Below are 19,194 nucleotides of genomic sequence, written 5' to 3'. Positions count from 1 at the left end.
TATGCTACCAGATCTTGAAATATTTGTTTTGGATATATTGTGTTAAGTAAACAATATTATTTAATTATACCTGTTTATTTTCATTTTTTTAAGTGAATTTATATATTAAAGAGAGGATAGTGTTGTTAAGTGCCATAGCGTTGTTTCTGACTTATAGTGACCCTGTAAAGGGTTTCCAAGGAGCAGCTTGAACAGCTGACCTTGTGGTTGAGGACTTACCCTACAACGCCATACCAGGACTTAAAGGAGGACAATTAAAAAAAATAAAAAAAGGATATTAAACACTACTCTATTAGCATAGTGGTTACGAATTGGGCTGTGAATGAACCACAAGGCCAATACTTTGAAACTACGCTGTTCCGCGAGAGAAAGATGAGGCGTTTTGCTCCTATAAAGATTTACAGCCTCGGGAACCCTGTACAGGGTCGCTATGAGTTGGGACTGACTCCACGGCACACAGCCACCACCACCATTAAACAAAGGGAGGCCTGGTGTGGCACTGTGGGCTAATGCGTCAGACTGCAAACTCATTTGAACTGCAAGGTTGGTAGTTCAAGCTCACCAGTGCCTCCTTGGAAACCCTATACAGGGTTGCTATGGGTCGGAATTGACTCGACGGCACTGAACAATAACATTAAACAAAAACTTAGTGCCCCTAAGCGATAGGTTCTCTCCCCCACCCCCACCTCCAGGATAGGCACTCTGGTAGCATAATGGTTTTGAGTTGGGTTGCTAATCTCAAGTTCAGCAGTTTGAAACTAGCAGTGGTTCCACAGGAGAAAGATAGGCTTTCTGCTCCCGTAAAGATTTATAGCCATGGAAACCCAGTATAGGGTCACTGTGAGTCAGTATCAGCTCCACGGCACATAACACCACCACCCGCAAACTCCCCAGGATAATCACTAATAATCTTTGGTGTCTATTCATTTGTCTTATGTTATTAATTGAGATCATATAATATTTGTCCTTTTGTATGATCTCACTCAGTTATGACCGAGCTGTATCATTGTGTTTTTAACATTTTTTATTGTTATGAATATGTACCTATATACGTATACATGTATTTGTATATTTGGCTAGTTCACATTTCACCTTTTTCTAGTGTGCCTATTTAGTGATGGAGGAGCCCTGGTGATATGGTGATTAAAGCGTTCGGCTGCAAAGCATAACTTCAAACCCATCACAGGAGAAAGATGTGGCCATCCACTTCTATAGAGATTACAGCCTCCCTGGTAACCCTGTAGAGCAGTTCTACTCTGTCCTATGTGGGGTCACTACCAATCAAGCAACCCAGTGGCAGTGGGCATTTTGGTTTGATTTAGTGATGCAGTAACATTAGTTGTATTGTACGACCAGAAACTCACTGCTTTCTAAACAGTAGTCCTTCTTTTCCCTCTACTATCACTAATAAACGTTGTTCTCTCTACATTTGTGTGATCTTGTTTCTTCATTTAAGCAAGATCATCTGTTGATCCTTTTGTGATTGATGTATTTCACTCCGCATAATGTTTTCGAGGTTTAATCCATGTTGTAATATTTATCAGGAATTAGCTTCTCTTTTTGGGGATCTTTTTCTTTCGTTAAGGAGCGCTGTTGATGCTGTAGGATAAGCACTAGACTGCTAACTGCAAGGTCGGCAATTCAAACTCACCAGAAGGGAGGGAGATGATGATCTGCTTTCATTAAGATTTACACCCTCGGAAACCCTATATGACAGTGTTAAGTGTTGTCAAGTTGATTCCGACTCATAGTGACTTGTATAAGATTCCCAAGGAGAGGCTGGTGAGTTTGAATCGTCGACCTTGCAGTTAGTTGAATGCTTATCCTACAGTGTCATGCCATAAGTCAGAATCTACTTAATGGCAGTGGGGTTGGGTTTTTGGTTTCTCTTTAATGTCCCAGTGTGTGTATATACCATGTTTTTTAATCCACTAATTGGCTGATAAACATTGCAGTGGTTTACCTTTTGGCTGTTGTGAGTAGTGCTGCAGTGAAATATTGGTAAACATGTTTCTGTTTGCATAGCTGCTGTCAGGTCTCTTAGGTATATGCCTCGGAATGGAATTGCTGAGTCCTGTGGTAGGTCTAGGAGTCCTGGTTTGATGCTGATGGATAAGCTCTGGACCGCAAGGTCAGTTTGAGTGGCAAGATCGGTGGTTCAAACCCAGTAGCCACTCCTCAGAAACCCTATATAGGGTTGCTGTGAGTCAGAACTGACTCGACAGCACTTCAGAACAACAACGTGGTAGCTCTATGTTTTACTTTTTAAGGATTCACCAAACTGTTATCCACAGTGGCTGTGCCACTTTGAATTCCTACTAGCCAATTTCTCTCCATCCTCACCAACATTTGTTTTCTGTTTTGTTTTGTTCTAACATTAGTCATCATTGTAGACATGAAGTGATATCTCATTATATAGTTCTAAGGCTATATCTCATTATAGTTCTAAGGCTAATGGGGGACGGAGCTGGCTCCATACTATAAGCACTGGACTGAACCACAAGGTCTGCAGTTTGAGGCTGCTGGTTGCTTTGCAGGAGAAAGATGAGGCTTTCTGCTCCTGAAAAAATCAACTGAAGCATCAGAACCCCTATACAGGGTCTCTATGAGTCAGAACTGACTTGATGGCATTTAACAATAACAACAACAACAGCTAGTTTGAGCTTTAGGATAAACACTGTACTGCTAACCACAAGATCAGCAGTTCAAACCAACAGCTTCTCTCAGAAACTCTATAAAGGATAGAGTTAGTGCAATAAATAAGCTAACTTTAAGGCCATTCCATGGAAGAGATATTTGGTGGTCTGCTTCTGTACATATTTATAGACTTGAAAACCCTATGGGTTTTCTTCTCTTTCCTTTAGGATTACTATGAATTGGAATCAGCTTAACAGGAAGAGGGTTTGGTTTGGTTTTATAATGGCTGATGACAGACATCCTTTCATGCTATTGGCCATTTGAATATCCTTGGTGAAATTTCCATTCAAATCTTTTGATTGTGTTGATGATTCTGTCTTTTTGTTGTTAAGATAGTATGTTTTTCAGGCTCATCGTATCTGGACTTCATTTCTCTTTATGACTGATTAATATTTATGTGTGTGGTGTGTTGTTAATAGGTGCCATCGAATCTGTTTTGATTCAGTGACCCCATGTGACATAGTAGAGCTGCCCTATAGGGTTTTCTAGGCTGTAATCTTTACGGAAGGAAATCTCCAGGTCTTTCTTCCTGCAAAGCTACTGGGTAGGTTTGAACTGCCAGACTTTGGGTTAGCAGTTGAATGCTTAAATGTTGTGTAACCATTTTTTCTTATCTTTATATATTGAAAATACACATACACACACATCAGTTTTTGCTCTCAGATTTACAATACATATTTTTAATCATAGTCTACTATCAAGTAATATTATACCTCTTCATTTTAACACCCACTGGAGATGAACTTTGTAAACTTTAATCATTATATCATTAACAACCCTCACCCCTCACTGTTGAGATCAAAAGTTTGTCTTAGTAAGTTTTAAGAGTCATAAACTTGTACTGATACACGCATGTGGAGAGTTCTGTATATAAAGAGAAAATAGGGAAATAAGTTGCAGCCTAACAAAGTCAGGATGAGCTCCCGAAAAGATTACAGCCTTGGAAACTGTGTAGGGTCTCTGTGAGTGAGAACGAACTCAACAACAGCAAAGTCAGAGTGCTATATAAGATCTTCAAACAGTTACAAAAGAGCATTTTTATCCCGTCCTTATTACTTTTTCATAGGTATTAATTTAATTACTTTTAATTTCTTGATGTGGCAATGTAGGATAAGCACTGTACCTTAAGGTCGGTTTGAACTGCAAGGTCAAGGTTTCAAATCCACTAGCCACTCCTCAGAAACCTTATATAGGGTCGCTGTGAGTCCAGAAGTAGCTCAAGGGCAATTAACAACAACAACATATTTTAATTTTAAATTTGTTTTATCCATCTTCCATATAATTATTTATTCTGTTTTTTTTTAGTATTCTTAGCTAGGTCTAGATTTTTAGGTGTATATTTAAACTTTTTTTTTTTTTTTTAAACCATCATTAATTGTTAGTAAATTATACTTTATGACTTCTAGACATGTAAATAAAGCCAGTAATTTCTCTCCTTTTGTTAGTATGCTTTTTTTTTTTTCTTTAGACATAATGTGGGCAAAAAGAATAAAAGTTATATTTTGCGAGGGGAGGGTGGTAGGGGGAACTAGGTATAGCTAAAAAGCTTTGTTTTTTTCTTCAGAAATACGTAATGCAATTAATATATTCATTGTTTATCATTAGCTGTTTTTCCTTCAAGATATTTTTTTTTTCCCCTTCACCTATAGTACTTATGTGGTAGTAATCGAAAAGACAATATATTTATTGATCCAGGATATCAGACATTTGAGCAAGAATTGAATAAAATACTTCGAAGTTGGCAACCAAGCATACTTCCAGATGGTAATGCTCGTTTATTGTGAATCTTATTTTACCTGTCAAGATATAAGGTATACAAAATAAATTTTAAATAAAGTTGCTGCTAATTTGATACTGGTGTTTTAAATTTTACAGTAATTTTGTTAAAAAAAATTTGAGACATTTAAAAATTAGATAATGTATATTTTTCAGAGTATTTAATTCATGAGTTCTCACCTGTTACTCTTGTTGAATTAGAAATTATATCTGTTCAATAACCAGTGTTCATGAGGAGCTTTATTAGACATGACCTTTTTGCTTCGGTTCTTTAGTAGAACAAGCAGACAATGATCAGAAAGGGATTTTAATTTGTAATAATCCTGAAAAGATAAGTTCCTTTTGCATTCACAGTAGTTTATTCATGCATCTAAAACACTGTTATAAAATAAATTTATATTAGAATCTCCAGTGTAGTCTGGTGTGAATGCCCTGGTATGGTCCCTAAAGACCCACACAACTATTTTTGAAATTCAAGCCAGCTTTCCTGGTATGAATGGAGGACTATTAGCGTATTATTCTTGAACTTGGGTTAAATGAAAAAAATGTCTTACTTATTATAATTTGTTTAAACTAGTTCTCTCTATTTAAGGGTCAATATTCTCTCGAGTTGAAGAAGATTATCTCTGGAGGATAAAACAACTAGGATCACACTCTCCAGTAGCTCTTCTGAACACCCTGTTCTACTTTAACACTAAGTATTTTGGCCTGAAAACAGTGGAACAACACTTAAGACTTTCCTTTGGCACTGTGTTTAGGCATTGGAAAAAAAATCCTTTAACAATGGAAAACAAAGCATGTCTCCGATACCAAGTGTCTTCCTTATGTGGAACAGATAATGAAGGTAGTGTAACCAATTTTTATTTTGTTATTAGTCTGTGGCAATGATATCCACACCTTGCTTTACTAAGGGACCACCTAAGCCATTTGTTAAAAATATTATGGACTGTTAACTTTAATAAAATAGACAACATCTGTCTTCCTAAAACATCTCAGTTCATTTTGTTTGAAAAATTTTGAATTACCAGGAGCCACAGCTTAGAACTCTGAAGGATACCTATTTCCTTGGTGTAGCAGACTCTAGGTGTAACTAGAGCTTTCTTGCTTCAACGTTAATCTTAGGTTTATTTAACTTTTATTTTTTAAGATAAAATTACTACTGGAAAAAGAAAACACGAAGATGATGAGCCAGTATTTGAACAAATTGAAAACACAGCCAATCCTTCTAGATGTCCTGTGAAAATGTTTGAATGCTACTTATCTAAAAGGTAAGTATTAATGACACTACTTTTTTTTGGCATGGTAATGTAAGTGTAAGTTAATTGGTTTAAATTTAACATTACCAAGAGTTGGTATATTTTCACTGATCTTTAAGATTTCTGACTCTTCTCATGTATTCAAGTTTATTTGACTATTCTTTTTTAGTTCTATTATTATAAAATTGTTAAATGCTGTTCAGTCAGTTCCAACTCTTAACGACCCTGTATAGGGTTTCTGAGGAGCAACTGGTGAATGTGAATTACCACCTTGTTATTCAAAACGACCTTGTGATCCAGTGCATTATCCCACAGTGCCACACCAGGACTCCTATTATAAAAACTAGACAGCTTATAATATATACTTTAGGATTCAAGAATATATGGTAAGAAGTGACAGTAATTCCATTGAATTACTGTGTAAAGCAGGGATCACAGCTTTTCCTATAAAAGGTTAGATGATTTTGCTAGTTGTCATTCAGTTGATTCTGACTCATGTCAACCCCATGTATGCAGAGTTCAACTGTTCCTTAGTGTTTTCAGGTGGACTTTTGGAAGCAGATTGTCAGATCTGTTTCCCAGGGTACCTTTAGGTAGGTTCAGACCACCAGCCTGTCTGCTAGTGGTCAAGTGCTTATCTCTGTACCACCAAGGGACTCCTAAAGCGTCAGAGAGTAAATATTTTTTAGTATTATAGGCTGTAGAATCTCTCTTACAGGTACTCAGTTTATCTGTTGTAGCTAGAAAGCAGCTATACATTATACGTAAATCAATGGGTATGGCTGTGCTATGTTGTTGTTAAGTGCTGTTGAGTTAGTTCTGACTCATAGCAACCCTTGTAGGGTTTCCTAGGAGCAGCTAGTGAATTTGAACTGCCCACCTTGCAGTTCAGACCAACTTTGCAGTCCAGCGTATTACCTACAGTGCCACACCAGAGCTATGGCTGTACGATAGTAAACTTTATTTACACAAACAGGTGGCAAGTTAAACTTTGCCAACCCCTGGTGTAAAGATATGTTGAAAGGTAGGGTGGATTGATGGAGATGAAAATCAAGCACTCACATTTAAGAGAAAGTAGCCCTTGTACCTCAACAGAAAGAAAACCAAAATCCTACAACTGGACCAATAAACAACATCATGATAAATGGAGGAAACATTGAAATTGTCAAAAGACTTCATTTTGTTTGGATCCACTATTAATGATTGTGAAACCAGCAGTCAAGAATCAAAGACATCCTATATTAGACATAACTGCTGCAAAAGACCTCTTTATTTAAAGTGTTCTCTTTATTTATTTAAAGTGTTAAAGAGCTAAGCCATCACTTTGATAACTAAGGTGCATCTGACCCAAGCCATGATAATTTTCAGTTGCTTTATATGCATGTGAAAGTTGGACAATTAATAAAGAAGACAGGAAGAATAATAGATACATTTGCATTATGGTGTTGGAGAAGCATATTAAAGTATCACAGACTCTCAAAAGAGCAAACAAATCTGTGTTGGAAGAAATAACAGACAGAATGCTCCTTAAAAGTGACATGTTACCTGGTGGGACCAAGTCCCTGAGAAAGGAAATCATGCTTGGTAAAATGGAGGGTCAGTGAAAAAGCGAAGATCCCCTCAATGGGATAGATTGACACAGTGGCAGCAACATTGAGGGGATGACACAAGGCCAGGCTACGGTTTGTTCTGTTGTGTACAGGGCCATCATGAGTCACAATTGATTTGACAGCACCTAACAGCAAGCCTTTTAAGACATTTTGGAAAAAAAAAGATAAAAGAGTGTTTTTTAAAAAAGTATAGGTAGTCTTCAGCTTACCATGTATTTGAATTAATGGTGAACCACACTTAATGACCTCTTTTTTATTAGTTTTGTATGTATATGTTTGTTGTTGTTATGTGCCGTGGAGTCGGTTCCGACTCATAGCAACCCTCATAGTACAGGGTTTCCGAGGCTGTAAATCTTTATGGGAGCAGAAAGCCTCATCTTTTTCCCACAGAACAGCTGTTAGTTTCGAACTGCTGACCCAGAGGTTAGCATCCCGATTTTAACCATTACGCTTACTAGAGCTCCGTATATATATATGTATATATGTATAAATGTATTAAAGTATATTCTGCTTAAATATCCTTTCAAGAAACCTTCAGGTCACTGTCTCTGTTTTATATTCTCTATGTGGTTATGGAGTCCTGGGGTGGTACTGTGGGTTAATTCACTGGACTGCAAGGTTGGCAGTTCAGGTTCACCAGCCACCCCTCAGAAACTCTATACAGGAATTCTATGAGTTGGAACCGACTCAGCGGCACTTAACAAGTTCGTTTATGTGTAATGTTTACAACCCCAAAGACAAAGATAGGTTATATAAAGATACTGATAGCAATAGGCTTTTAAACAAAGAAATATTATGGAATCATAGATTTATTTCATGCTTGTCTGTTATTTTAATTGGATTCCTGGTGTAGCACTGTAGAATCAGCTGTCTTAAAAGGATAGTTAGCAGTTATTTCTTAATAGTTTAGTGGTAATATTAAAATAATGTTTTATAATTAGTGGAGTCTTAGATTCAGTGAAATACAGAGTTGAAATCGTGGTGGGTAAAGAAGTCTTTTATCAGGGAAATTAACTTTGAAATTATTTTAAATAATTGGAATTGTTCTTGAAAGAAGGAAATTAAAACTAAAATTTATGTTTCACTTTTCTCTCTTTTGCCTCCAAAGTCCACAGAATCTTAACCAGAGAATGGATGTTTTTTATTTGCAACCAGAATGCTCCAGTTCTACAGATAGCCCTGTCTGGTACACATCTACTTCACTGGACCGGAACACCTTGGAAAATATGCTTGTACGGGTTCTTTTAGTAAAAGATATTTATGATAAAGACAATTATGAACTGGATGAAGACACAGACTAAAAAAGAATGTTTTGAAAACAATCTGGATAAAACAGCATTAGATAGTCATGCTGCTAGATCTTTATTATGGAAAACATTTCAAGTTTACTCCTTATGTTTTACGTTTTGTAGCAGTATACCCATACTGGGTATTACCATGTAAATAATATGTGAGTGAAAGTTGCCATTATTCTATGTAGTGGTTTTAGGATACTTAACAAAGACATTCAAAGGTTTTGTTTTTTTTTTATTATTATTATTATTTATTTGATTAGGTATGTTTGTAACTTTTTACATTACAAATATGAATGAGAATGTGCCATGTGTAATTTTTTTCTTGTAGTAAGAAACATCCATATTGCACAACTCTGCTGTTGCAAAGCTTACTCGAAAGGGGGACTCTTCGCTGGGTTCTTAACCGAATGGTTGTGTATGGGTAGCACCTACTAAAAGTTTAGAACTTGCAGTGTCTTTCAGAACTTAAAAAATAAACTGTAAACTAATAGGTTTTGTTATATTTTTGTTTGTTTGTTTGCTTTTTGTTTGTTTTGTTTCACGTTTTAGTTACTGAAGCCTTACAAGGTTATGTAGAGAATACCATCTTCTGTACCAAAAATAGACAAGAGAATGCTGTCAATATTGGTGTACTGTAATGTGAATCTATACTGGTGAAAACAACTTTTTGTTCTCCATATTAAAACCTTAGTGTCCTTTTTTCATTCGTGGCTTTCTGCATCACCCCCATAAATAAATATGTATATATGTATATATATATATATAAAGAATGGCTATAAGTTGAAAACATGATCATCAAGACATTTTCAATATAAAAATGTCTGATGAAAATATCAAATTGTAGGGTTTTTTCTCCTCCCATTATTAACTCTTAAGTACTTGAAATTTCTTTCCCTTTAAGAGGTTTGATTTCTCTTTTTTCTTTTTTGCTCTTAGTGACATGGTTCGTCCTGCAATATTATCTGAATACTCTAAAACTTTACCAATTTTATTAGAATTCTTATGCCTGTCCTCAAATATGACTGATTCATACGTTGAATAAAGCTATATTTAGAAATGCCACTCCTGAAATAGTTGTTATAGAAAGTCAAGCTACTTTAAGCAAGATAATGTCACATTTAACTGTGAAGAATGCCAGTGTAGAAAGTCTGATATTACAGATGATTGAAGAACAAAAAACTGATGGTAAAAATATATCTCAAGGGAAATCATATTCGATGTTAAATTGTTTGGCTTTTAAAATGTAACTACTTCTTATAGAAGGTTTTGATTAAAAAGCTTTGTGCTTCAACATAGCAATTTATCATATCTTTTAGAATAAGGAAATTTATTTAAAATCCTACTTTCTAAAGACTGAGCAAAGTGCTAGCCACATATCATAAGTCTTAAGGCTAACTTCATATAGCATTTGTGTAATTATGTTGCTTTTAGATTTCTGATTACTGAATCACCATGGTAACATTAGTTTTTAAAAATTGTTATATGAAAATCAGTCTACTTTTCACAGTGGCTAGACAATGTCTACACATCCCTTAGATATGAACCGCTCCCTTAGGATGAACGTTAGCCACAAAAGAAATGTTCTCATTTATGAATTTGAAAATTTCATAGGTATCATCACTGTATCTTTAAGCAATAAGCATCTGAAATGTTTTTTGAATAGAAAATTACTTTATACTATTATAACTTGTTTCATAATAGGTTTGAATAATGTTTCTGATTATTATAAAATCTAGATGGATTTTATAATAATAATCAGGCTGACAATAGCAAATCTGATATCAGTTTATTAAAATAGATTGCTCTTTGTCTATTTAATGAAGAAAAGTGGGTAGCATTTGAAATACATCATAATAGTACAGAATTTTCCTCCAGCTTCTCCTTTTCCAGTACTACTACTTTAAGTAATTTTCTTATAAATGCATATTGTGGATTGAAAGGTGGTTAACTCTAACCATCTTTTGTTCTTCACAGTGGTGCTATATTCCATCAAGAGCAATAAAGTTTTTCCAAATGTCACTTACTGTATATTTTACCAAATACCATAAATTTCTGGCATAGTGTTATACTATTTTAACCACCTTGTTATTTACATTTCTTTTATTTCTAAATTTTAGCATTTGGAAATGAAATGTCTGTAATTTTGGTCTTGACATGATTGAGGATTTAGACATCTCATCTCAGTTGCAGTCCAAGGGTTGGTTTAACTTGATTTCTCAGGGGGAAAGAAACATCTGTTTTATGAAAATTGTGTTGTTATGTGAAACTTAATTTCATCTAGAACACATTTTAATCACTTTTAGGTATCTAGCTTGTGTAGGCATAGCTGTCTGCTGAGAAAAGCATCACTAAAATAATAGATTTTTTGCTTTTTGGTGATTTCTGATTATAGCATCCTGTAAATATAACTTTGTCTTGATATATCTTTTAGAGATGCTATATTTTTCTGTTTTGAAGATTTTTGCCATTTATAATACACTAATAAAAAAATTATCCATATTCACAAAAATGGATTTTCAAGGCAAATTAAATCTTCATTATCATTTTCCTTATTTAAGATACTTTTAAATGTATTAGGTAAAGTATATTAAGGGATTTTTCTAGGCAAGAAAGCGCTCAACTTTTTGAGGGGTGCATAAGAGTATTTAATAGTAGTTCATGTTTTTATTATGTAGGGTTGTTATCAGTGTATTAAACATTTGGGGAGGAGGGTACGTATTTTCTTATTGAATCTTCCTTGGTCCTAGCCAGTTGTGATTTGAGAATGGGGTAAGTTACTTATGCATAATACTAAGAAATAACAGCGATGAGGAAGTCTTACAGTTGCTAACTTACGGTGTACACTACTCCATTGTGGGTCCATTTATCCAAGATTTTAAATATCTTATAGTTAAAACCATAAAAATCTACATTTTAATTTTGACAGTTATTTCCAAAGTGTATTGTTATACATATGTCACTTATGTAGGATAATCTTGTTTTCTTCAAAACAGTTATGAAAATGTACATGAAATTATTTTTGAATAATAAATTTATTTAACTAAATTATAATATTTTTGGATTTTCCCCCTTAATAAGCCCTTACTCAGTTTTAAGAGAAGTTACCCAAATCTGAATTAATTACATTCCACTGTGTTCTTAGGTATAGACTGATTGGTTTTAATATGTCTTTTCTCTCTCCCCCCCCCATGTTCAAGTTCTGTTTTGTTGTCTTGGGGCATATTATTCTTGAAATGATCAAATTTAGAATTTTAGAATTTTTTAAAAAAGTTTAGAACCTGATGGTCCAGAGCAAGCTAGCTGTGTTAGAACAGCAAGTCATTATAATTGTAGAATGAATAAAGAGATAAATTCTAATTAAACATTTTTTGCTGTAGTGAAAAGAAGGAGCTCTGGTAGTGTAGTGGTTATGAATCAGGCTGGGAACCTCAGGGTCAGCAGGTCGAAACTACCAGCTGTTCCGCGGGAGAAAGAGGAGGTTTTCTGCTCCTGTAAAGATTTATAGCCTCAGAAACCCTGTACAGGGTTGCTATGAGTTGGAACCAACTCCACAGCACATAACAACAACAATAGTGAAAAGAACAGTGAACTAAGGTGTGTTTTTCTAGCACCATAGACTAGTAAATTTTCTGTCTGGTCTGAAGTTTCTTTATATTTCAGATGGAGGCTTTGCCTTGATTTCTGATTTAGTTTTATTGTATATTTCCTTCATGTTAAAGGACTCCTCCTAACCATAATAGAAACAGAGACCAGTTAGAAGATAGCAATATTCCACAAGCTTACAACATTTTGACGTAAATAAGACATGCCATCCATTAAACTCTGAGGTAACACACTGAAACTATATTCATGGTAATTTGGAACAAATTAGGTTTTATAGAGTGTTATCATCACCTGTAAGTATATAAAACATTAGATTCCAATAGCCAATTTCACATGTACTTTTCAGTTATAAAAAGTGTCAGTGGAACGAGTGCCTGATACTAGTCTTTATCGCTGCCTCTTAACTCTCTCACCCTGCATTAGAAATCATTCTAAAAGGCACTGTATCACATTAAATCATGGTGACTAATCTGATTTCTAGGTTATTTAATATGAACAGAACACAGCAGGTTCAATATATTGTTAAATGTTTGTTTTAATTTAAACCACTAAAGATTTTCTTATAGCCATTGCTTTTGGAAAAATATTTTTAAGTCATGAGTGTACTACTGTTAACCCTATAAGCAAGTTGAAAGCATTTCATTTTGATTATATTTGTAGCTCAGACTTGCTCTCAGTAGATGGCAATATTATACATTACAAAGTTTTAGTTGCTTTTATTTTTATCTTTTGAATTCATACTACTATGGGTATACTCTTAATCTCTTACCTAAAGCCCTTGGGTTTTAGAATGAAAAACTTAATCATTTTCATAAATTACATAATGTCTCAGTGGAACATCCCATACTCAAACATCTGTATTTCTGCAGCAATACATCAGCCATACAAACCTGATGAAGTCAGTAGATAGATAGCCTTACGTGATTCAGGTTCTTTTTTGTCACAAACTTAAGAAAAAACTAGGTTTTGAATTTCGAAATTGTGGACCTGTGTAAGACAACTAGTGTCAAATCTAATTTTTTTTTTAAAATATGTATTTCTGAATTACTTATTTTTGAGAATAGTCAGTGCTGCCTCAGTGTTTGCTGCATTGTCTACATACATCTGGTTTACCTTGAAGACCAATTGCAGCTATGTCATGGAGCCACACATGCAGCAAGGATTGGATGATTCTTTCAGGTCCTAGTGTATAGGTATTGGAAATACAAGAAGATACAAGACTCAGCTCTTATTCTAAAGGACTTGGTCTTCTGGTTATTGTTAGTGCCATCGAGTCAATTCCAAATCATTGTGACCCTATATAGGGTTTCCAAGGAGCAATTGGTGGGTTTGAACCACCAAACCACAGACCTTGTGGTTTGAAGTTAAGTGCTTACCCTGCAGCACCACACCAGGAGTCCAAAGGACTTGGTCTAGTTGGGGATAACTGAAAGTGCAATCGAATTACCAGAGTTGGTAGATGACAACTTGTGTGCCATTGAGTCAGTAAATAACTAATGATGACAGAATTGGTCCATAGGGTTTTCTAGACTGCACTCTTCACAGAAGCCAATCAGCAGGTCTTCTATAGAGAACAACTGTGTGGTTATAGCTACCACCTTTTCAGTTACAGCCGTTACACCACCAGAGCTCCAAAATGTTCATGGGTTCTCTTCCTTGGAATCATGGTTGCCTTAAGACCTCTAGTGATGTCCAAGGTGGTCTAAAAGAGGGCCAAGAAGTTCATCCAACACCAATCAGACTGTTAATATCAAAATTAGCATAACTGGCTCAAATCCAGAGGCATTGAGGATATGTATGAGTTTTGGTAAAATGTATGCCTCCTCTCTTGTGATAGATTTAGTAGATTTGGAGCGATTGCTAGAGAGTTGCATTATTTTAACATGGGTTAAAAACCAAAAGACCTACAATCCTTACATTGTGAAACAGCAGCATTTAAAAAAAAATGAAATAGAACTATGATAGAACATAACAAATGTTTGTTAATGAAACATTTTACACTCAACAAGTAGCTAAGTAAAATACAGGTTAGACCCCAGCTTACAACGGGGGTTTTGTTCAAATCACTCTGTTGTCAATAGATTCTTACAATAGTCAAATACCTGTTGTTTTGTTTGTATTAATATCTGTAGAATGCGCTGGACTGCAAGGTCATTTGAACCACAGCGTCAGTAGTTCAAACTCACCAGCCGCTCCTCGGAAACCCTACATAGAGTCACTATGGGTTGGAACTAAGCCAATGGCACTTAGCAACAACAACATAGAATTGGAAGCAGCAGTCTGTAAATAAAACAACATATTGCATTAGGTTAAATCAGCTGCACAAAGACCTCTTAACTATTCAAGAGCAAAGAAGGCAGTTTCAGGACTAATATTAGCCTGACCCAATCCATGATATTTTCAGCATCTTCATCTGTATGTGAAAGTTGGACAATGAATAAGGAAAACTGTAGAGAATTGGTGCTTTTGAGTTATTATACAGTGTTGGAGGAGAATATTACAAGTACTGCCAGAAGAACAAGTATGTCGGAAGAAGTACAGCCAGGATAGTGAGACTTTGTCTCTCATATTTTGGATATATATCAGGAGGGAGCATTTCCTGGAGAAGGACATTATGCTTAGTAAAGTTAAGGGACTGAAAAAGAGGAAGATCCCCAATGAGATGGACTGGCATAGTGAGAGCAGCAATGGGTTCAACCATAGCAATAAATTTTGTGATGACAACAGCAAATTACAAAATTGTAGTATGTATGATGACTAGGAACGAGAGATATCATTGCTGATGTCCGATGGATCTTGGCTGAAAGCAGAGAATACCAGAAGGATGTTTACCTGTGCTTTATTGACTACGCAAAGGCTTTCGATTGTGTGGATCATGACAAGCTATGGACAACATTGAGAAGTATGAGTATTCCAGAACACTTCATTGTACTTCTGAGAAATCTGTACCTAGACCAAGAAGCAGTTGTTCGAACAGAACATGGGAACACTGAATGTTTTAAAATTGGGAAAGGTGTGAGACAGGGTTGTATTCTTTCACCATACTTATTCAACCTGTATGCTGAGCAAATAATATGAGAAGCTGGGTTCTATGAAGAAAAACGTGGAGTCAGAATTGGAGGAAGACTCATTAACAACCTGCGATATGCAGGTTGCTAAAAGTGAAGAGGACTTGAAACATTTACTCACGAAGATCAAAGAGCACAGCCTTCGATGTGGATTACATCTCAATGTCAAGAAAACAAAAATCCTCACCACTGAACCAATAAACAACATTCTTATCAATGGAGAAAAGATTGAAGTTGTCAAGGACTTCATTCTTCTTGGATCAACTATCAACACTCGCGGAAGCAGCAGTCAAAAGATCAGACAACGTATTGCATTGGGCAAATCTGCTGCACAGGAACTTTTTAAAGTATTGAAGAGCAGAGATGTCAGCTTGAGGACTAAGGTGCGCCTGACCCAGGCCATGGTGTTTTCAATAGCCTCATATGGATGCGAAAGCTGGACAGTGAATAAGGAGGATCGTAGAAGAATTGATGCCTTTGAGTTGTGGTGTTGGAGGAGAATACTGAAAGTGCCATGGACTGCCAAAAGAACCAATAGATCTGTTTTGGAAGAAGTGCAACCAGAGTGCTCCTTGGAGGCCAAGATGGCTAAGCTTCGTCTCTCTTACTTTGTACATATTGTCCGGAGGAAACAGTCGCTGGAGAAGGATGTCATGCTTGGTAAGGTGGAGGGTCAGAGAAAAAGAGGAAGACCCCTAATGAGATGGATTGGCCAGGTGGCATCATTGATGGGCTCAAGTGTGGCAGCGGTAGTGAGGTTGGCCCAGGATCGGACATTGTTTCGTTCTGCTGTGCATGGATGGGGTCGCTATGAGTCGGTTCTGACTCGATGGCACCTGACAACAACAACAATTATGATTAGGACAATCTTAACTGGTTCAGCATATGTCTTGTCGGGGAATACATGTATGTTTCGTACAGTGTTCAGTAAAACTTTAAATGCCTTCCCCTTGTTAATGTGCCATTGAGTTGGTTCTGACTCATAATGACCCTGCATCGAATTTCCAGGGAGTGGCTGGTGGATATGAACCACTGACTTTATGTTTAGCAGTTCAGTGCTTATCCTACAGCACCACCCCAGGAGGCTCTTTTTTTGCTTTATACAAGCAAAAGCTAGATAGTGAATAAAGAAGAGTGAATAATTGATGCCTTTGAATTAATGGTGTTGCTGAAGAATACTGAAAGTACCATGAACAGCTAGAATGTTCCTTAAAAGTGAACATGGGGAGGTTTCATCTCTTATACTTTGGACTTGTCATTAGGAGGAATCAGTCTCTGGAGAAGTTCGTCATGCTTGGTAAAGTAGAGATTGAAAAGAGGAAGATCCTCAAGGAGATGGATGTACACAATGGCTGTACACAATGGGCTCCAACAGCAACAGTTGTGAGGATGACACAGGATGGGGCAGTGTTTCATCTGTTGTTCATAAGGTCACTGAGTTGAAACTAACTTAACAGCACCTAACAACAGGAGGTTTTTTTGTAGGCAGGTTCTTCATAATAACATCACACGAAAAAGTAGAGAAGAATTTGGTTTTAATATGTACCTCCCATTTTGTTTTTAAATGCCACTTCCTTGATGCTTACAGATTTGAGGACGATTGGGAGCCATGCTTTTAATTCTGCCATAGTGACTCCAATAGTCAAAATTTGGTGAATGAATTGAAAGAGTCCATTACAGTTTCTATAAGTTTGAGGCATATTCCTCTCCACCTAAGGTGATTGTGGGAATGATCATTATTCGAGTTCTTGATTTGTGCCAATGTATGCAGTATTGTTGGTATTATCCCCAGTTCAGTAAATGCCTAGGATCAGACAACTGGTAAATGTGTCATCCAAATGTAGGTCTATAAACCCGAAAGCCCTTGTGGGTTCCATACCCAATTGGCTATCCCTTTTACTGTCACATGCCTGAAATGAGTCATCCATCTTCTATATCCTAGTCATCTCTGATTCCTTGATACAGCAAATGTTTATCATCTCAGCTAACACTCCTGGCTTTGACAAGGTTGTGGTACTGGAGTTAGAGGAAAGTGAATAGATTCGAGATAATATTATGATCAGGAGGCTGTCAGTCCTGGATACAGATGGTAGTGGAACTGGAGCCAAGACTCATGGTATACAAAGATACATCGGAGGTAAAGTTAATGTTTGTTTCTCCTAAATAATGATCGCATTTACTGCAATCTCTACAGTTGAACAGCTAGGCTGTCCTCAATATGCTGGTAATTGTGTATCTGACTTTTCTGAGGAACCATGAATCCAAGCTGGGAATGAAGTATAAATTAGGTCTCCAGGTCCTTGGGGTGATAAATTTAACATTTAAAAATTGTTGCAATAAATTGACATCAAGTAGTTTTTGTTTTTTGTAAAATAAAGTTTTATTTTTTGTCCAACTTTCACATGCACCTAAGTTGTGACACTCTAGTTGAAACATTGCTTAAAGTAGGTACAAACATATGGTATTTGTAAGTGTTAATTTTAAATTGGTGGAAATTCTATGTAATTTGCCAGATTAATTACATATATATCTGGCAGGTAGACTATATATAACCCACCCCACCAGAAAAAAACAAGCCCAAAATGATAAAGGGAAAAGGAAGGAATAAACACCCAAAGGAAGAATAACCAGTGAACATACACCAACGTTTTACAAAATGAGAAGCTGACGGATGAATGGAAGCACTCTGGCTGTCCCCACGGGCACCTGTGCAATTGAATGGACTGAGGACTGCTGATCGTTGTCCCTGGGAGTTCAGAAACATGAACAATTCTGCTCTTACAGCTCACTCTGTTAGAATACTATTTCATTTTTTTCTCTCTCAAGTCTTAGACTCTCCCCACAGCTCAGGGGTCAGCAAATTTCCTGTCAAGAACCAGAAGAATAAATAGGCTTTGAGAACTTAACCTGCTTATTCATAAAGCACAACTGGTGCTGTAGGATAAGCACTGAACTGCTAAACATAAAGTTAGTGGTTCATATCCACCAGCCACTCCCTGGAAATTCGATGCAGGGTCATTATGAGTCAGAACCAACTCAATGGCACATTGAGATATGTAGGTACTTAGACTTTGCACAGTTTTTATTGACAAAATGTTAAATATAGTATTTGAGTATAAAGGTTTTGTAGCACATGTCTTTGGAGGAAGATAACATGCTAAATTGGGGTTTAAAGTGTTCACTATCAGCACAGTGGATTGCAACGATTCATCTGCTAATGCTCTGTAATGAGATTAATTGGGTATATGTACTACTTTGAAGGCATTTATGCAATCCTAAGCCTGTAGTGTGTCATTTTATTGCAGAATAACCACTTTCATTAGAAAGCTAGGCAGAAATTCCTCAATAGCTCAGTTAAATGGATTATTTAATACGGAAATTTCCTTTGCACTTGCATCAAGCTCTGAAAAACAATGCTGGTATAGTAGTTTGAACTTGGAAAATATATCTGCTGTAAATCTGTATGAGAGATGTTGCCTCCTATTTAGGACATGTTTTGTTTTTTTAAAAATATTTGTGATTCAGACAACCTTAGTTTTGGAAACGAATTTATTGTAGTATGACTTTTGCATTGAAGCACTGTTTTGCCTTGTAATTTAAGGCTGAATTCAATAAGAAACATTACCAAATCTGTAGCAAGAGCTAATTTCCAAAACTATTCAGTATTTGAAAATAGTAATAGGTGGTAATTTGATAATAGTTGAGATAGTTCTGATTCAGAAAAAAATCAATCTAGTCCCGAGCTTTAAAAAATCATAGCCAAACTTTATTACTGCTAAACCATCGAACTGCTGTGTGTATAGCAAATCAGGATTTTCAACTTCTACCTCAGACAAAAATGTACAAAATTAGTGATGGTTAAGTCAGGAGGGACCAGTCTCTGGAGAAG

At 36.1% G+C, this 19,194-nt stretch overlaps 1 protein-coding gene across 1 annotated transcript in view; it reads left to right on the top strand.

Annotated features, from left to right (window-relative positions):
* ZMYM2 (zinc finger, MYM-type 2) overlaps positions 1–9,334 on the top strand; it is a 145,112-nt gene extending 135,778 nt beyond the window's left edge. The window contains exons 21-24 of the mRNA XM_006831970.1: positions 4,347–4,461; positions 5,066–5,317; positions 5,621–5,741; positions 8,448–9,334. Coding sequence (XP_006832033.1) covers positions 4,347–4,461; positions 5,066–5,317; positions 5,621–5,741; positions 8,448–8,640 — 681 coding nt within the window. The 3' untranslated portion in view covers positions 8,641–9,334. The remainder of the gene's footprint in view (positions 1–4,346; positions 4,462–5,065; positions 5,318–5,620; positions 5,742–8,447) is intronic.
* Positions 9,335–19,194: the final 9,860 nt, after the last annotated feature.

Source organism: Chrysochloris asiatica, unplaced genomic scaffold, assembly GCF_000296735.1.
Source record: "Chrysochloris asiatica unplaced genomic scaffold, ChrAsi1.0 scaffold00005, whole genome shotgun sequence".
In the NCBI taxonomy this organism is placed as follows: domain Eukaryota; kingdom Metazoa; phylum Chordata; class Mammalia; order Afrosoricida; family Chrysochloridae; genus Chrysochloris; species Chrysochloris asiatica.
Note: the sequence above shows the minus strand (reverse complement) of the source record. Positions and strands in the feature narration are given on the sequence as shown.